This window comes from Colius striatus, chromosome 15 (assembly GCF_028858725.1).
Source record: "Colius striatus isolate bColStr4 chromosome 15, bColStr4.1.hap1, whole genome shotgun sequence".
NCBI lineage: Eukaryota > Metazoa > Chordata > Aves > Coliiformes > Coliidae > Colius > Colius striatus.
Genome location: NC_084773.1, coordinates 14622724 through 14641421, shown reverse-complemented (window position 1 = coordinate 14641421; position 18698 = coordinate 14622724). Strand labels below are relative to the sequence as shown.

Below are 18698 nucleotides of genomic sequence, written 5' to 3'. Positions count from 1 at the left end.
CTAAGGTCAGATGGTCCTTAGAGAAATACAACGTACACACAATCTGTTACATGACAAGGCAAGATACTCATCACATAAAGTCAAGTTGAATCATTGTAGTGCACTGATTAGGGATTGTAATAATTGAGCTAATAGAAAGCTACGATGAACTCGATGGAAAGCGGGGGCTGCGCTGGGTAAAGCAAACCAGTTATGCGATCCTTAGCCTCCAGAGTTTTCAGGAGGAATGTAGAAGGAGCTGTTAGAAATGCTGCTTTAGGAGCCAGGCATCTGTGAAAGCAGCACCAGGCAGTTGTATTCCAAACTACCCCCTCCTCTGACCCCATCCTGGCCAAGGCTTGGGTCTTCTCACAGTGGGGCTGGGGCTGCAGCGCCGGTGGCGCTGGCTGCGCGTTGCTGGGGCTGCCCAGCACAGGACCCGTGGCCTCACGGGCCCTATTCTGCATGGTCACCGGGTCTGAGTCTGCCCCAGGGGCTGCAGCCACAATGGGAATGAGTGGTCAGAGTCCTACCGAGGCTGCCTTGGTGCATGCACAGGGTCCTCTCCTGCTCTCAGAGCTGCGGTTTTATTCCATCAGGGCTCTTATTTGCTTTTTAAACAAGCTTTTAATTGAAAATGCATCTGTCAGTGCATTTCACAGTGTATTGCTTTGCATGTAGCTAGACATCTTTGAGTTGAAACTCGTGACTTACCCAGTGAAAGCAGTTAGCTAAATCCGTGGTTGTGAGGTCTTCCACGCACACAGAAAATGCAGCAGCAGAGGAAGACATCATGGGGAAGACTGCCAATATATGTAAAACCCTTTCTTCATCTCCCTTAGGGGGTCCTGGCTGTGTATGCCGAGGACATGGGCAGCTCCTAACTGTACCCAGCTGTTCCATATCCCAAACACCCCACAGCTACATCGCCAGCTGTGCTGGGAAGGGCCAGGTCAATCCTGGGAGGGCTGAGAAGGGCTAACTACCTTAAACAGATTAACCACAATTATCATCCCATAAGGAACTCATGTTTGTCTTGACTTGCAAAGCAGAATGTGGCAATGGGAACTGCAGACACCAATATCCCTCACTTGGTTGTGTCTGTGTTTTCCTTCATGCAAGTCCAGCAGCTGGTGGCCTGTGGCATGGAAATACCAACACAACCTCCTGCCTAGGAGGCTCTGGGTGGCCCCAGCCAGGGCTCGCTGGGCTGTGCTGACCCTCTGCCCTGCCCTGCAGCACAGCTCCCCCTTGGGCACAGCCATCCTGGGGAAGGGCGTGTGGCTGCCCTGTGCACAGCCCATTCCCTTCCTCTTCCCAGTGAAATGAAGCCTGTATCTGTCAGCAGTTGGGTACAATCCAGTCCCTTCCCCATGTTCTGCTGCCTGCAGGTACTACAGGGAGCGATCTGTGAGACGTCAGTGACAGCAGGTTTTCGATCACGTTTCATTTTCCATCGCTTATTGTTTCTGTGCATGATGCTGCTGTTCTCATATGTCCCCTTTTTTAAAAGAGATTTTCGTTTATTTATTGTTTATATTTTCTTTTTCCTGTCTTTTGCACTTTCCTCTTTATTTCTGTCCCCAACCATCTGAAAAGTTTGCTAAAGCATGGGTAAGTGTGTCCTACTTTTATTTTCTTTTTTCCAAGTTCCTATATTAATATGTTACTGTCGTAGGAAAGAAAAACCAAATCCCCAGACTGTAGAGCAGTTTAGAGACTACCAATCAGACACTGAGACCAACATCTAACATTTGTAAAGCCCTCGCAGTCTTCCTTCTCAAAGTCTGATTAGTATTTAAAGCAGATTTGTCTCTTTCAATGTGATTTGATGTTAACATTTTAAAACAATATTAATGCCAAGTGGTAATGAATATAGTGACTAGCACCAGTGCTTGAAATGTTTGACTGAAAAATCAAATGTTTTGTGTTGGAAAGCAGTCATAATCAGCATTTTCTCAGTCCATTGAAAATAAGAATATACTGCATGTTTTCACTAATTAAATCTTGTATTGGAAACAGGTCTTTTCTAAATTAGAAGAAGACTGTATTTTAGTACCTATTCTAGCCATATTGCAGCTGATTGCATCAGAACTCCCAAGCTATGCAAGGTTTGGCATGTGCAGAAATTGGGTTGAAGGCTCGGAAAGGCTGGTGCTGCAGGCACTGATGTGGTCAGCCAATTCTGAGCCAGTGCCACAGGATCTGCCTGCACCCAGGGCTCGGGGCTGCACTGCCTGGTGGATTTGCATGGGACAAAAAGACTCATCTGGGTTTGGTGGGGGTTTTTTCCATCTATCTTAGACTCACTGCACAAAGCGTTTAAATGAGCGCTTAATTTGCACCGTGTGCCCACTGAACCCAGCGTGTAACAGAGGTTCAGGTGATTTGCTGCAGTAGGTGGGAAGGGTGCAACTTCATTCCCAGTGGCTCAACCCGCTGCCAGCTCCCCTGGACCTCCCCATTCCCCGTCCCAAGGCTGTGTGGTGTGTGGTGCCTGAGGCCAGGGCTGCCTGTTTCCCCTGCAGCAGCCAGTGTATCTCATTGGGAGGTGCGGTACACAGGCAAAATGAAGAGGATGATGCCTGCAGAACCGAAGCAAAATGACTTCAGGGTCTCCAGGAGCACTGGCTGCTGGTGCTCACAGGGGTGGTAAAGCCACCCCTCTGACACCTGCCTGTGGTTCCCAGAGCTGCAGGCACTCAGAAGAGGGCAGGGTTTGCCTGTGCTTCACAAACTGATGTAAGATTCCCCTGAACTGAGGATCTCTCCTGCAAGGGTAGGTAACCACTGGTCACTATAGTGGAGCCTCAGGGTAATAAGCTGCGTAACTCTCTGGTTTCATACTGCATATTGTGGTTACCAGGGGAAGAAGCTGACAACTATAGAGCTCTTCGCTGGGATCAATGCTAATATTTTCCTCCCCCTCTCCTTTTATTTTTCTTTAGCACCAGTACCATTCAAAAATAGATGAACTAATTGAGGAAACCGTCAAAGAAATGATAACACTCCTAGTGGCAAAGGTAACCTTCTGCTTCAGGTGAAGTGATTCGCTGTTAACGTTGCATTGTTAATACGTGTGTTTCCATTAAAATGTGACACATTAAGACGTTGAATTGGCTTCTTGTTTCTCACAGGCAAGATCATACATCTCCCAGTCCTTTCATGGTGACTCTTTGATGATTAGGAGCTGCCTGAGATGTAATACGCTGCTAGCAGGATTGCCATCCTGGGCCAGAAGTGGTTTTAAGGAATGGGTGTTATGTTAATGGGGTAACACCCCGTGGTCAGCATCACCCCACGGCACTGAGGGTGGCTGCAGTCAGGGGGTAGCACTGCTAAATGCTGCTGGGTAGACGTTGGGGTGGCATGCAGAGGTGGTCACCGCTCCCACGCGTACGGTTGTGTGTGGACAAAATAACTCGTCTTGTGCAAGATCGCCATATGCTCTTAGGAGAAATTAATTTAGAGGTGACAGCAGTGGGAAATACATTCCAAAATGTCAGGTTTAATTGTTTGGAAATTGTTTTTCATCGGAGTCGGCTTCTCTAGCTCAGCTGCCAGCATTTCCCTTGGGTTGTTGTGTAGGTCTGGTGTGCTGTGCTAACACAGAGGGGAACTGGTACGTAGGGAGAAAGATGGTGGGGTGTGTTTTCCTCCAGTTTCAAACTTTCTGAGAACAAGTCATCGCTATTATACAGTGGAGACCTTTAAACATAATCCACCAACATATGCCAGTTCAATTCTTCTGCAAGAACACCCAGCTAGCTGTGTGCTTGACACTGCATACCGGGAGCGAGGACCAGCAGCTTCCCTGGCCAGAGAGGCCGTGCCAGCTTCCCTGCGTGCTGCACCCACCTCCTGGCCCCAGCATCACCCCTGACACTGAGGGGTGATTCCCATCTAGTGAGAGGTGGGCAATGTAGCACCCAAAAGGCAGCACTTTATTGTCCCCACTCCCCAGCAATGTGGAGAGCTCCCTTGGCAATGCTGAGAGCTCCACAGACCCCTTTGAAGCTGATGCTGGTTTTTATACCTGTGTTCAATTCTTGAAAATAATTGCAGTATTTTTTGTCTTTATAGTTTGTCACCATTTTGGAAGGAGTCTTGGCCAAACTGTCGAGATATGATGAAGGAACTTTGTTTTCTTCTTTCCTGTCATTTACTGTAAGTACAGACAAGATTTTCCATTCTTTTCTTTTTCTGAGTTGTAGTCTCCTGCTTTCCCGGGACTAGATCAGCTACATAATAATTCTGCTACTGTGTGATGTTTGAACACTGTAACCCTCACATGAAGAGACAACTTGTGTGCAGACAGATAGTACCTAAACACCCATGATGCATAGGCCATGGTATCGTAGCACAGAGCAGAGCCATCTCCAGTCATCATTCATGGTGGTGGAGTTTATTCTGTTGAGGATGCACATGAAGATGAAAAAACTCATTGCACTGTACATGCAATATCCCTAACAAAAGAAGTTGCTTCACTGTCACCTTGTGCATGACGGACATGCTCCTCTTGGTCTTTCAACCACAACAGTGACCATCTTAAGTAGTAAAAAACAGAATAAGGATTTGAGGAGTGCCTCTGTGTTTCTAAGAGAGAACAAGGTAGGGGAAGTGCACAGGTTACGCAGAACAAGGCGAGACCTTTCTCCCTAGCATTGCAGAGCTGATCCACAGCTCATCACATTCCAAATTGCAAAGGTACAGGGCAAGAGCAAAATCCATGCAAAATTGGCCTAAAGGGTCTGGCAATCTGAGCTGTATTCCAGAAAAGTGTTGTGACAGCTTCTCAAGGCAGACACATAGCAGTTGATTTCCAACGCTCTTCTGAACATGCATGCCAGAAAACTTACAGGAGTGTCTCTTCACAAGCGTGGCTTCCCTTAGCTGAGCTCACAGACAGCTGTGCACCCAAATGCATGTGTCTGGGGTGGCTTGGAAAGTTGCATTGACATTGTCACCCACCATCCTCCCAGCATGTACAGCCTATCCTGTGCTCACTTGTTCACAGAGCCTGGGTAGAAGGCACTGCTCTGCAAACTGGGAAGGAGGCTTTCTAAAATCTCATTCAGGAGCTGTCTCAGCTACCTGCAGTTGTCTGTAGTTTGCTCTTCTTGGGCCCTTTTTGCTGAGTTTAGGGCAATTTTGTAGGATCTGTTTGGAAAAGGTGGATGTTTTAGCAGCAGAGGCGAGAGACTGCTCATGGCAGCTGTGTGCACCCAGAGTCTGGCAGCTTATCAAAACCACCATAGGGTTCAAACTGAGCATCCTGACTTTTCAGGTGGGCTGGAGGCACTGTGTTCTTCACAGAAAGAGGGGAAGGGAGGGTGTCCTACTTACTGCAACTCTTCTCCCAGGATAACCCCTGTGTGGTTCCAGCCCCAGGAGCTCAGGGGGATGCAGAGAATGGCTTGGGAGGGGATACTATCCTTCCCTCATTCCAGTGCTGCAGAGGGTTAGGAGATGCTCGCGTGCCAGCAGCAGAGGATGTGGAGGCGGCAGCTTTCCAGGCATCGGAAGTACCAGCATCAGCCTGGCTAGACAGTGTAATGTGCAGCCCTTCCTTCCCCGTGAATCCAAGCTGTTCCTCGATTGATGCTGTGCTGCTCCCACCACATCCTACTGTTTACGCTGCTGAGCGCTGCTCCCTTTGGTTGCTGAGCAAACCCTCTGGCCATGCCTGGGTGCTGAGTGCCCAGGAGGAGGAGCAAATAGGAGGTTCAAGCATCCTCACTCTGTTGCTTCTCAGACACTTAGAAGTAACTGCAGCAGCAGAACAGTTGCTCCAGTTCTGACGGCCCTGCAGCCTTTGAACCTGCAATTTCCCGAGTTTCCAGCCAGGAAGGGATGTGCATCCAAATAGTTACTGTGTGTGGCGTATGCCTGTCCCCTGGAAGGTGCTGAGCCCTCAGCCTCAGCAAGGAGGCTGGGCACACTGCAGAGGAGCAGGTTTGCTCCTTGGCAAGCAAGGGATGCCTCCTGCTTTGGACTGCTGCAGGTCACTGGGCAGCACCAGCCACAAGAGGAAGCTGAGGGACAGCCCCGACCCTTTTGGTATTGAGCTTAGAAAAATCTTCCTTCCCTGCAGTAGTAATGTGATCTGCTGTGTTTAGTCTTTGCAACGATAAATAGAGAAATTCTCTCTTGTTACAGCATGCTTGCACCACCTCCCACGTTTTCCCTGTCTGAACAAATACAACAAAGTGTGATGGTCCAAGCCGCTGAGCTCTAGAAAGCATTAGTCTCCCACCCCCTTCCACCGACTTCTTTCATCGCGTGTTTTCCAGGCGCTCTGCAAGTGACATGTAATCGGGGGTCTTGTGACAGACAGTTTTATCACCTAGTAGGATATCCTCATTTCCAATTCCTGCCTCGAAATTCAAGATAAAATTAATGCATCTGTTGTCCTAATAAATTCTCACTAGCCACTTCTCCTAGCAGAGCACTTTGGGAGGAAAACACCCTTCTAAATTTGGCCGGAGTTGGAGAGGGGGTTTTTTTTGGTGTCTGTTTGTTGCTACATTTAAGTGCATCTCAGCAGCAGCAGCCCAAGCCCTGGCTGGGTATCTGCATGTGCAGATCCATTGAGTCACAGGAATGACAGCTGCTAAAATTGCATTTAATCTGGATGGCCTCTGTAGGCAGAGAATTACACCTACGGTAATTAAAACTAAAGACTCTGTATAACCCGAGGGAGACAGAAGTAAAAAATCTTATTTTTGTTCTGCACAAAATTTGTATGGTAAACTGAGACGTTTCATGGCAAAGTCACATACTTTGTGAAAAACGGCAGCCTAGCAAAAATCACACAACATCCGGCAGTTTGGAAATTTCTCTAAATGTAGCCAAATCTGAGTTTAAAGAAAAACAAGTAATTATTCTGATTAAAGAGGAGTGGGCTGGAAAAGAAGCTCAGTTTTTTTGTGGGTGGAGGGGGGAGATCACAGGAAGCCAACTGAGTTATTCTTGTCGACTTTGGAGAAGAAGGTAGTTTGAGACAGAGGCACTAAGCTGGACCTAAGACTGCTAAATCCACGCTCAGATTGCAGGTTTCCTGGAGTGCGGCTGCGTTACTTCATGCCCTGTGTGATGTTTGGAGACACAGGTGCATTGCACAGTGCAGCACTGAGTGCAAACCCGAGCTTAAGTGCTGCAGATTGTTGAGCCCCATCATTTTCTGAGTTTTCCTCTTGGTGGTTAGCTTGTCTGCTCAGAAAAAGAGCTCGTTTGGAGCTGGCTCGGGTGTGCCGTGACCGCCTGCTCCTCCGGAGCTGCAGCCCTTGGCCGGGCTCCAGCTGCCTTCACACATGGAGGCTGCAGCTCCTCCACCACCCTTGGGGACGGTAGCTCTGCTACCTCCCAAGAAAGTTGTGAGGATAAGTGCAATGAAAGACTGAGGATACCTGGAGTAGAGAAGTGCATTTGCTCTTGTCTGGGTGCTGATTTTGCAACCTCCTTCATAAACTCACGTGCTGGGACGTGCCCCGTCCCGCTCCGTCCTCAGTGACAGCCAGACCCCGGGTCACGTCGCAGCGGCAGGCGCTCGCTGCCCTCCTCCTGCCCTTCCCTCTGTTCTTGCCCCCCGGCTCGGCAGCCCGGGTGCTGCCAATACTTGCAGCAGTTCACCTCGGCAATTACCACCAGTCTGGTCTTTTGTATCGCCTCATTGTGCTTAATTATGCACCCCCCACACACACCATATGAGTGCTTCCACCCACTCTCACATTCTGTCTCACACATACATTCATTCTCTCATTCGGGACACATAATTTATTCATCCCAAGATGCAACTGTGTGCGTGTTATATTTAGGCTGTTTTAATGGTAGCTTTAGAAATATTTAAAAGCAGGTGAGCTTTTACACCCAAACAAAGATGGCCGGCAACGCTTACCCTAATTAAAAGCAGAAGCGTTGTGGAAAATCCCAGCCGTACTCTTTCTAGACACGGTGCCTTATGCTACAGTGGGAAAAAGGTCTCTCTGGCCAGCTGGGCACTGCTCAATTGGCAAAGTTGGCCCTGACGTTGGGGGCCACCCTGCCTCCCGTGCCAGGCGATGTGCACCCTCCTGCGTGACAAACCAGAGGCAAAGTAAATTTGGGGTCTTGTAGACCCCTTATGGCTTGTGAGGATGTTGCAGGGTGCAGTGTCCACCCTCTGATACCCTCCCTCAAATCATGTCCTTTGAAAGAGAGGGGGGGAAAAAAATCATAGGAAACTAATGTAGCTGTTCAGAGTTTTGGAAGCAAAAAAGCTTTGGGGCACTTCTCTGTGGCATGGCACAAGCATGCTGCCCCAACACAGGCTGCCAGCTCCTGCTAGTGTCAGGGGAAAAGTAGTGTCCCAGGCTGCAGCCTGCAAAGCTGGGGGAAGCACGCTGCGGGCAGCACTATGGCCAGGGGTTAAATTAGAGTCCTTTGGGTGCTTGCTTGTGGCTGCCTTGGTGCAGGTGCCTGCCAGCCTCCCCATGCCATGGTGCCCACACTGCTAGGGAAGCTCCCACAGTTCTCAGGATGCAACTCCTGACAGGAGAGACACGTACTGCCTTTGGAGACACGTGGCATCGGGTGGAGAACAAGGCCTCTGAAGAAAATAACGATGTCTACTTACAAACCCCTTCTTCCCCCGCTCACTGAAGTAGAAGAGGGAGAAGCACAACTCCCACACTATCATCTGTTGCTATTAGAGCTTTAGAAGCAGTAAAGTTACCTCTCCAAAAAAAACAACAACAAAAATACCGCCCTTGCCTATTCTTTTAGACAGGAAATGTAGTTTTTATCACCGTTTTTCCCTCCTTCAGCATTACATTGTCCCATGTCTTGGCTGAAGAAGAGAAGCTCTTATAGGTGTTTAAAGAAAAAGCAAAGACCTGAAAACATACTCGTGGTGTAAACTCTCTTCTTGTTCCTTTTACAGGTGAAGGCTGCTTCCAAATACGTGGATGTACCCGTAAGCACAATTTAAACAACTTCTGTCATAGTAATTTGCATTGTGCTTTGGTTTATGGCATGTGTAGCAACCCACATTATGCATTAACAGCCAAGACTGAACCATGGGCCTTTACACTTCTAACATTTGAACTGGAAAGAGTATCTCTATGATGTTAATAATGAGCAGTTACCCTCTCGTGGAGACCTACGAGGCTGTTTAGGCAATAACTTGCAGATGGTGTCAAAAAGGTACCATATTTATGCAATTGGCTTGAATCACATTTTTTACCAAACGGGAGCAGTGCATTCTGTTAATTCTTCATTTGGACTTGTACAAATACAGTATAATTTCCAAACAAAAAGGTCCAGACATGTTAGAACTGAGCCAACACACATCTAACACATTAGCTAATCTATTTTATTTTTGTTCTTCTAATTGTTGGTTTATTTTACTCTTTCGGAAAATGGCTTTTTCATTACTTTGGGGAGCTGGTGATGAGCTAGCAACATGTGTTTGGGAAATTGTTAATGAAAATAATTTTTTCCACTTTTCTGTAATTGGTATAGGAAAACTGTACATCGTCTCCTCTAATTAGACCTCGATTCATACGGAAAAGAGCCCTTAACATCTTAGACAGAGCACTTAACTTGCCAGAAATTTACATTTAAATTGTGTTGAAGTGCAAGATCGGAATATTGGCTGGAATAAGGGGTTACTGTAACATTTACAGGCAGAGAGATCCTGAGCAATTACTAATTTAAAAAAAGAAAAAAGGAGTAGATCTGAATATACCACACAAATCCTGCATTCAGTTGGACTGAGCAGTGTAAATAACTCAGAGTTTGATGACCTGGATGTATAATATATATATATGCATTTAACATAGATGCCATTGCTCTGCATGCCCTCACATTGCAACGTGATATATTTATCAGACATCTGTTTATCAGTTGTTTCCATCTCTTTGGCCTGAAAGAAACCTTTCCCACCAAATTGCCGTGTCTTTATTCTAGCATGGGGTAAGCAAACTCTTCAACAGTAAGAGGTCTTGCTTGGTCTAAAATATCCCAGTGCAGAAATCAGTGTCCTGTTGTCTAGGAGTAACAGAAACAAATTACTGGGAGCATTTAGAAAGAGGGACTCAAAATCCATGTCTAACCCTAGAAAATATAGAGATCCTTCAGATGAAATTCCTGGTTGTTTGAATGCATCAAATATTTAGTCATCTTTTGAACACAGAAGAGTTATTTTAAGTTAGTTTTAGGGCAAAGTGTGGCCTACTCTGAGACCTCTACGTTCCTGGAAAGAAAAGCATCTTCAGGGCAGTGGTCTTAGTAAAATGCTGTATAACCCTCTCAGACTTCTCCAAAAGCATTGTACCTGGGACACCCTTGGGCGGTCCCAGGCATGATGGAGGTATGAGGTGAGGCTCCCATCCTCAGAGCCAGTCAGATGCTCCAGTTCTTAATATAAAATAGAGCACAAATCATTCATCTGGGGGTTTTTTTTGTGGTTGTTGTTTCCCCGCCTTCCCGTGGAGAAAAAAAGAATCCATAATACAACATCTTCTTTGACAGCCCCAACATTATTGATTAAATCAACCACCAGCCCTACACAGCTCCCAGACCTGTGGGAAGATTCCCTGTGGTCCATGAGCCGTTGTCTTTCCAGGGAAAGGAGAAAGAAAAACCTATATGACTAGAGGACAGAGGGGAAATCCTGGTGTTGAACAGAAACCCATCAGTTCAATCTAATTCTGCAGACACCGTTGCAATTGTGTGGGTACAAACCAATCCACTTAATGCCACCTTGAAATGGGCACGATAGGCGTGCTGAAAATTGCTTGAAAGTGTAACACTTGACTACTGCCACAGTTGTGTTGTCCTCATTGTTTTTCAAATTAATACCTTGTCATTGTTGCAGTAGGTGTTAAGAAATGTTACTGGCTTCCCAAGGGCCAAGCACTGGCCCTTTGCTTGATAATTGTTTGCTTTGTATTAAAAAACTCCTTTCCTACTGCTTTCCAAACTGTCCTCATTTTCACCCTGGAAATTACACAGATGTGTTAACTAACTTCAATTTACAGTGGCTGACAATCGTATCTTGCAGAGAAATGATACTTTGTGATCTGAGGTAAATCACAGTAATGGAAACTAATGACACTAGTTATTAACAAACTTACAATGTGCCATAGAAATTTAAGATTTTGTGGCAGGTCTTGTAATGATTCATGTTACAGTATTTTAATGGGTTTCCTTTGAGGTAAGTTTCATTCTAATATATCAAGCAATATGAACTCAAACAGGCTTTTTTTTCTTTTGAAGTATATTCCCCATCCACCTGCTTCAGTTCCCATTTTCTTTAAAGAAATGCAGTGGTCCTCAAACTCGTGTGTGTTTGTAAGTTGATGTTTAAAATCAGTTGAATTCTGCAGAGAGCCATAGAGATGTGACAGCACAGAGGGGTTTCCTGCCATTTAGCAGCAGCTTAAACATTCATGTAGACATAAATTCCCTTAGCATTTACTCGATCTATTCTTAAGAGCAGCAGTAAAAGTGACCTAAAGTCAGGGATCTAAATAGAAAAAGAGAGGTGATTTTGGGATGACTCCTGCAATGTGAGCTGCTTACTGCACAGATTCTCACACTGTGGAAGAAGAGCCAAGAGCCCAGCTCTGGTTGCTAGCTTTCTACCTTCTTGGGTTTGCATAGAGAAGATAACCCAAGAAAACAACAAATCCCCAGCCCAGCTTGCTGGTCCACTCATTAAATCAACAAGAAGGTAGCAAGATAGCTTCCCAGCATTGGTATGTCGTGGAGGAGCATTATTCCTCTGGCTGCCTTCACTCTAGGCAAAAGAAGAGAAAGAGCAAGTGTCTTTGCATGACCTGGCGCTGTACAGTGTTTTACTGGGCACAAAGCAGCAGGACTCGGTGTCAGTCAGGTAAGGATGGGAAGAACTGCAGGAAGACAGCAGGAGATGGAGAAGGAAAGCAAAGGCAGCAATGAGGCTACACAGAGGAGCTGCCCTCTGCACTGCTACTCACATTCCTCTCTCTCTCTCTTCTTCTCTGCCCCATGCAGAAGCCGGGGATGGATGTTGCTGATGCCTATGTGACATTTGTCCGCCACTCTCAGGATGTCCTGCGTGATAAGGTCAATGAGGAGATGTATATAGAAAGGTTATTTGATGTAAGTAAATGCCTTCTCCTCCTTGGACACCAAGCAGGAGAGACCCAAAATGTGACAAAATAAGACAGGAGGATAAGTCACATTTTGAGAAAATTTATTGGTTATAGCTTTAAAAAATAAATAAATCTTTCCTTTCTTTCTGACTAAGGCTCGTATCTGCTCTCTGCCTGCTTTAAATCTCTAGTCTACCGTGTCTTGGTCTGTCTGTGTGTGGATTTTAAGGGAACAGCATCTTCTAAGAGAGCCCTTTACCATGTTTAAGCTTGTGGAAAATCTCTCTGTAACAGAACATCTTGGTCATTGTTCTCGCTGTTAAAATTTGAGCCGGGTTTTTGGCAGATGCGTTTGCTAAGGGCCATCTCTTCTGCACATTTTGCAGTGTGTTTCATTGACAAGCCCTCCAAAACTGACAGCAAATTAAGTGTATTAAATTTGAATTTTAACAGCTAGCCAAAACAGAGCTGATTGGGAATGGACTTTCTTATTCCAGGAGGACTGCCTTGTGGTGTCTGACACCAAAGGTAAAGTTAAGAAGTGGTCTCCCTGACGAAGATGGCGTGGTAGGAACTGACCCAGATGTTCAGAGCTATTTTCTCTTGCACAAGAGAAATTCATTGGACTGTGAGAGAACAGTGACCTATGATGCCCGTTTGTTTTGGGTTTGATTGCATGTTAACTGAGAGCTGTTTCTGTTGCTCCTGTTGCGTTACAGCCTTTCTGTCCTCATAGCTGTTCTCTAGCAGAGGTTTCTGTTGATGGCTAGCCTGTAGCCTTAGTGTTTCAATCTCCTTTAGGGTATTTGTCTTTATATTGATTTCTGTTTGAAGCGGCTTCTCTTCCTACTTTCTTTCCTTTCACCTCTCAGCAGTGCCATTTCTCAGTCTTCCGGCTCTGAAACTGTAACAACCTTCCTCGCTTCCTTTACTCGCTCATTTGCTTCCTCAGTGTGCAGGGAAAGCTGCTTTTCTTCCCAGCCAACCTCCTCCTTCACTCGATCCCTCTCTTTCTGCGCATTACCTGTCCCTTAGAAACCTCTTCCTCCTTTACAATTCCCACTCTTTCTTTCCCCCGTATCTTTCCGGATTAAAATGGAACTTATCTCTCATGTCAAATGTTTTATCACATTATATCAAGTGGCATGAATTAGAGTCAAATAATCTTGCTGTGTACATCTACTAGCATGACCCATATCCACTGAGAATGCCTCATTCATGCGCGGAGCACGGCCGTGCTCGCTCCGGGGACAGTTTGCGGCGCAGAGCACCAGACGCAAATCACCCATCAAGCAGGCATGGGGAGAAAAAACAAAACAGAAAACAAAAGACTGTCGCTTCCATCTGCAGTGGGCCTGCGAGTGCATTGCTCGTTTGTGTTGAAATTTATTCCATGAGCAGTTAAATTTCCAGAGCTCATCTGGACTGTTCTTTTCGATGCCCACACTGCCTTTTCCCTCATCCTTTCCCTATGATTCACAGTTGGTGTGTTTGTACCCTTCGGGCCATTATTTTCAATTTTCAAGAGGCTGTAATTAGCACAAATATTGGTTTCAGTTTGATCCATTCATATTTAGTTTTTCCAAGTCAAATTTTAAACAAATTAACTCTTGACATGAAAAACAAAAAGAGCAGCTACCTTGATGGAAAGCAAAAAAGTGCAAAACCTTTCTTTCCCTCCCTGCTTCCCTTGAGTCTCCCTGGTACCTGTGGAATAAAATAGTCAAGGGTAGGGTTTTTACCTTGCTCTGCCCGTTTTGACCCATGCCAGCTGCAGGCAGGAGTCACAGCATGTGGGAGCTGTTCCCATTCCCGTTCCATTCCCATTCCCCACACTGGTGTGTTGGTCTTGGGACCTGATGCCAATGTGAGTGTGTGCCCGCAAGCGGGGTGAGCTGTGAGGTTCACAAGGAGGGAGAGGGATGTGCTGGGCTCTAGCCACCCAAAAATTGCAACTGTGTTTTGAGCAGTCATGTATTGTCTTTGCCAAGTTGCAGCTAAAGAAGTGAATTGTTCCTGAGGTCAGCTCTCAGCATAGCTGAGGTGCTGCTGTGGGTTGGTAGCAGCACGGTTTATGGGTTAGGTGGGGGTCACCTGGGTTCAGACCCCATTTAAATCAGTGCTTTCTTCACCTATGGTTTGGTAAGGACAGGAGCAATTGCCTAATACTGTTGTCCCAAGCTTGATCTCAGCCACAGCCCTGCAGCCCTAATGCAGCAAAGCAAGTGTGGCCTCGGTGTCTTTATGCTCCTTCAGTCTCTGCAGCAAATGGGCGCAATTTCCGACGACGATTTAGGTGCCCTTTTAATAAGAAAGTAAACAGGAATAATCAAAAATGGCATTGATGATGCTGAATTTGACTTGAGCCTGGTTTTGTTCTCATTTCCCCAGTGCAGCAGAGGAGCTATCGTCTTGGCTGCTGAGTTTATCCAAGCAATGGGCCTATTAACACTTTTGAGACCAGCTCCTCCGCTGGCTTAGTGCAGCCATGCTGGTTTACCCCAGCCTAAAGCTTAGTCCAGTTTCAGGATGTCAAAAGGCAGTTCCTCTGCTCTCAGTGGGATTTTATTAGAGGTGATCACTGTGTAGGGCTAGAGCCCCTTCCTGTGCAGTTGTGAGTAGTGCAGGGGCAGTGCATGGTACAAGATTGTCCATCACACGTTCCGGAGGGGTTGCAGCTCCGTTTCTCCACCGTCCTGGGCAGTGTTTCCATTCATTTCCCGTCTTTGTTTCCTCACAGGAGCAGAGACAGAGAGTGCATTAGGCCATTTCCCAACAGCAGATGGGTTCATATTTCTTTTTCTGGCATTTGCCATGATTTCTTAGCTCAGGAACCATCCTTCTTCCCCTGCATTGCGTGCACTGTTTGCACCTGCAGAACAGGGCTATGCTCTTTGGGAGACACTCGTGTTTGTGGAAGATCATTGTAATATTTCTGTGTGGTCTGTGTGTTAATCCTCTTATTTCTGCAAATTAGTCAGGGATGCTTCCCCCCCCCCCCCCCCAAAATAGAATCATCTTAGTTTTTAAAATCTGTATTCTTGGGATCGTTGAACGAACAGATTGATCGTGGAGTTCTGCTGGTAATCAAAACCTAACTAGCTTTTTGGCAGTGCTGTTTACTGCAGAGCAACATGACTTATTTACTTGGCCAGGCTCAATAATTTGATAACATTTAAATCTAAAACACTGTAATAAGGCCCGTTGGTAGAGAGCAGTGGTAACAGAAGAGTTTCAGAATAGCATCATAGCATCGGCTCCCAGCGTCGCTGTGCATGGCCGAGTGCTGTGGGATTTACACCGCTGTGGTTCTTTGCATGCAGCACAGAAGGATCTCAGGCTCTGTGTAGTGTCTGATAGAAAGTAAGTTTTTATCACTTTTTTCCCTGGAAAGGAGGCAGAGCTGACGTGCAGCATGTGGCTATTTATAGGAACAATGAGGCAGAGGCAGGCGGGTGTATCTTAAACATGGGAAAATGTCTTCAGAGAGATCTCGAGTCTTCAGCTCAGTCCTGCAAAATTCAAGTCCCCTTTGGCTCGTAGGCTCAGAGTTTAGACGTCTGTAATTTTGTCTGAGGGCAGGGGGAGTTTTACTTGTAAGGGTGGAATTTATTTACCCTGACGTGTACATCTCTACACACACCCTTAGATACTCACAGTATAGGTTTAAACCCATCACAACATCCGTGATCCAGAAAATCTGTGGTTGATGAGTAGATACGTGTGACTGCCAGTCTTTCTTCCTCAGGAATTGGTAAACACTGATGTAAAACATAGCGTGACTGTTTCCTCCCCAGCCGCAGGCGAGTAGCACGTACACAAGGGGCTACTGCACGGCGAGTGAGCTCCCCGAGATCCTGCGAATTCCAACATCCTGGTGCCGTCCCTAAATAGCGCAGATGGCATTTTCCTCTCTGATGATTAATTCAATATCTTACCGAAAAAAACAAAAACATGCTTTTGATATGAGAGATCAAAACACCGAGAGAAGCTCCTGAGATTGCAAGGGCCTACAAAAAAAAAATCAATTTATTTTTTTTCTCCTCCTTGTACTTCTTGAAGACACCAGCCTGAGCAGAAGATCAGGATTAAACCAGATGTGCTTAGTGCTAGTTCATCTGCTTAAATCTAGCAGTCTCTGGGATCAGTGATTAAAAAGCCATCTCCAACTTTGATGAAATCCACTGCAACGGTAATACCGTGTCTCTGATCGCTTTCTTATGGGCCTCATGTCTGCCTAAACCGGACATGGAAAACATTTCACTGGAGATGATACGTGGATTATATGGGTCAATTATACACTTAATCTGCCTTCTGGGGATTAAACGTGCATAGATTGACCCTGCGTATTTGGCTTGTCCTTGGCAGTTATCAGATCAGGAAGGTTGCCTTTACCAAAAAGTCTGGTAAGAACTTAATCACGCAGTGATACAGCCCGCTGAGGTGGCAGTAGGCACCGTGCTTTTTGCAGAAGGCAGTTTTACCACTTCACTGTCACTGTGTATGTTCGGCTTCCTCGAAGGTCTGTGTCACAGCCGGGATAGCAGACGGAGTATTTGCTCCTGAGATGAGGAAGCGAGCCCGTTCCTCTCTGCAAGACGGAGGCGGGTTTTTTTTGTCTTGGCGGCGGGATGGGATCAGCAGGGAGGGTGATGGGGGTTTGCTCTACCCTGAGCCACCCTTGGTGCAGAGGGACAGACACACCAGCTCTTAGCCTGACAGCCATAGCTCAACTGTTACAGGAGTACCATCATCCCTCCCACTGCCTTCAGAGAGGCACGAGCCCCGACCAGGTCCTGTCGCTCGAGCTCAGCTCAGTTGGGTTTTTAGGAAGCATTAGCAATATCCCAAAGGCTAATGTTGCAGCTGGTGGATTCTTCTTTTCTTTCCCCAGGCAGGAGTGCCAAGCCTGAGGACACAGTTCAGGACTGTTCTCCTGTTTCCAAAGGTGCCTGCCCTTGCTGGTAACTGACTACCAGAAATACTGAGCAATAAGGATGCAGGGCGCTGTGTGAGTCTCAGACCAGCAAAGTCCTTGCACAAACTCCTAGGAACCTGACTGAGCATTTCTCACTGGTTTACTGGAAGGTCCACAGGCAGCTCAGCATATGTTTCAGTACCTACTGATTTGGAGCCTGACACCACACCTGAGTATAAGGAAAAATTACAAAGCACAGACTGACAGCTAAATCAGTTAATTCAGCAAGTCCTCTGCAGACACTTAGGCACTGGTTTATTCTTAAAATCAAAGCTTTTGCCTTCGGCAGGGCTACCCACTTGAATTTTGGCAGCTCCTCCAAGGCGTGCTTGCAGGATTATGGCATTTTTTGCTAGAGTGTAAGGCTCGCACGGCACAATCAAATGCCAAAAGAGAGCCTTTCTCACCCTCCCTTCTCCTTCCCCTCCTCAAACCCAAAAGCCTGGTTGTGAGTCAGTGGAGCTACTCACTGTGAGTTAGAATTACTCACAGGAGAACGGGTTGCAGGATCAGGGGAAGAGCGGATATCAGACTGCGCGCCGGGCTCCCATCTAATATCTGCTCGCAGCCGCGCTCACCGCTTTCTCTTAGACAGACAACAACCTGTTTCCCTCCCACGCAGCTAGACTGCTCATTAGGGCACTAACTCTCTCCCACTCCCATCCTGATATGGCCTCCACTGAGCTATTTCTTCTGCTAGGTTTTTTGCTTTGCTTTTTTTTTTCCCCCTTCTCTCCCCCTTCCTGAGTGGTTTGTGAAATGAAGACAATTAGGCAGAATGATCTCGAGGAAGTGCAGCTTGCTTTTTTTTCTCCCTCTGCGTCTTTGGAGGAGCCAGAGCGGTGCAGCTTTTGCTGCAGAGGCTGCACAGCCCTTGGCTGGCTCAGCAGGACTCGGGTCAATCCCACTGTGGGGACTTTTGCTGGGGAAAGAAAATTAAATTGTGATGGCACTTGTCCGTGTAGCTTCTAGGAAGGGACAAATTCTGTTTGTCCTGAAGGGGCAAAGTGGGCACTGTCCTTCTGCAGCCTTCTTCTCTTCCCACGTGCCCTCTCTGAGCCCCACGGCAGTGGGGACAGAAGCAGAGCACAGATAGAGCTTCTCGGAGCCAACCCCCATCCCTTTGAAGTCTTGTCCATGAGCTTCACACAGCAGCAAAGATGCACCCGCGCGTGGCCTCCTGAGCTCCTGTGCTCCCCTTTAGCGAGGCTTCTTTCCTGAAGTGCTCATTTAAGTAGGCTCCATTTAATTTATTTTAGGAAGAGTCTTAATAAAATAAGTCCTAGGAAGATCTGTCACTGGATTTTACATGCTCATAAGGGGTTTTTTTCCCTCCTAAATGTCTTTATCGGAACAGCTTTTTGTGTACCAGTAGACATTTGGTTGAAGACAGTTAATTTGATTTCTTTTCCAGAGGAGATTTTCCATTAATCATTCTAAGAAGGCAGACTGATTGCTCTGTTACGTTAGGGTCAGCACAGGCTTGCTAGCATCATCCCCACCATGCTTTTGAGCATCAGAGATTTCCAGTTCAGGGCTGGCACTGAGTGAAGCATCATTTAATTCCCAGTAGACATGAGTAGCCAAGGTAGGTTTTGGGGAAGATGTGTTGTCATGTTGTA

At 46.6% G+C, this 18698-nt stretch overlaps 1 protein-coding gene across 8 annotated transcripts in view; it reads left to right on the top strand.

Moving 5' to 3' along the window:
* CADPS (calcium dependent secretion activator) overlaps positions 1-18698 on the top strand; it is a 212317-nt gene that overhangs the window by 179536 nt on the left and 14083 nt on the right. For all 8 annotated transcript variants that reach the window (XM_062007941.1, XM_062007939.1, XM_062007940.1 and 5 more), the window contains 4 exons: positions 2928-3002; positions 4063-4146; positions 8900-8932; positions 11998-12105. In XM_062007941.1, coding sequence (XP_061863925.1) covers positions 2928-3002; positions 4063-4146; positions 8900-8932; positions 11998-12105 — 300 coding nt within the window. The remainder of the gene's footprint in view (positions 1-2927; positions 3003-4062; positions 4147-8899; positions 8933-11997; positions 12106-18698) is intronic.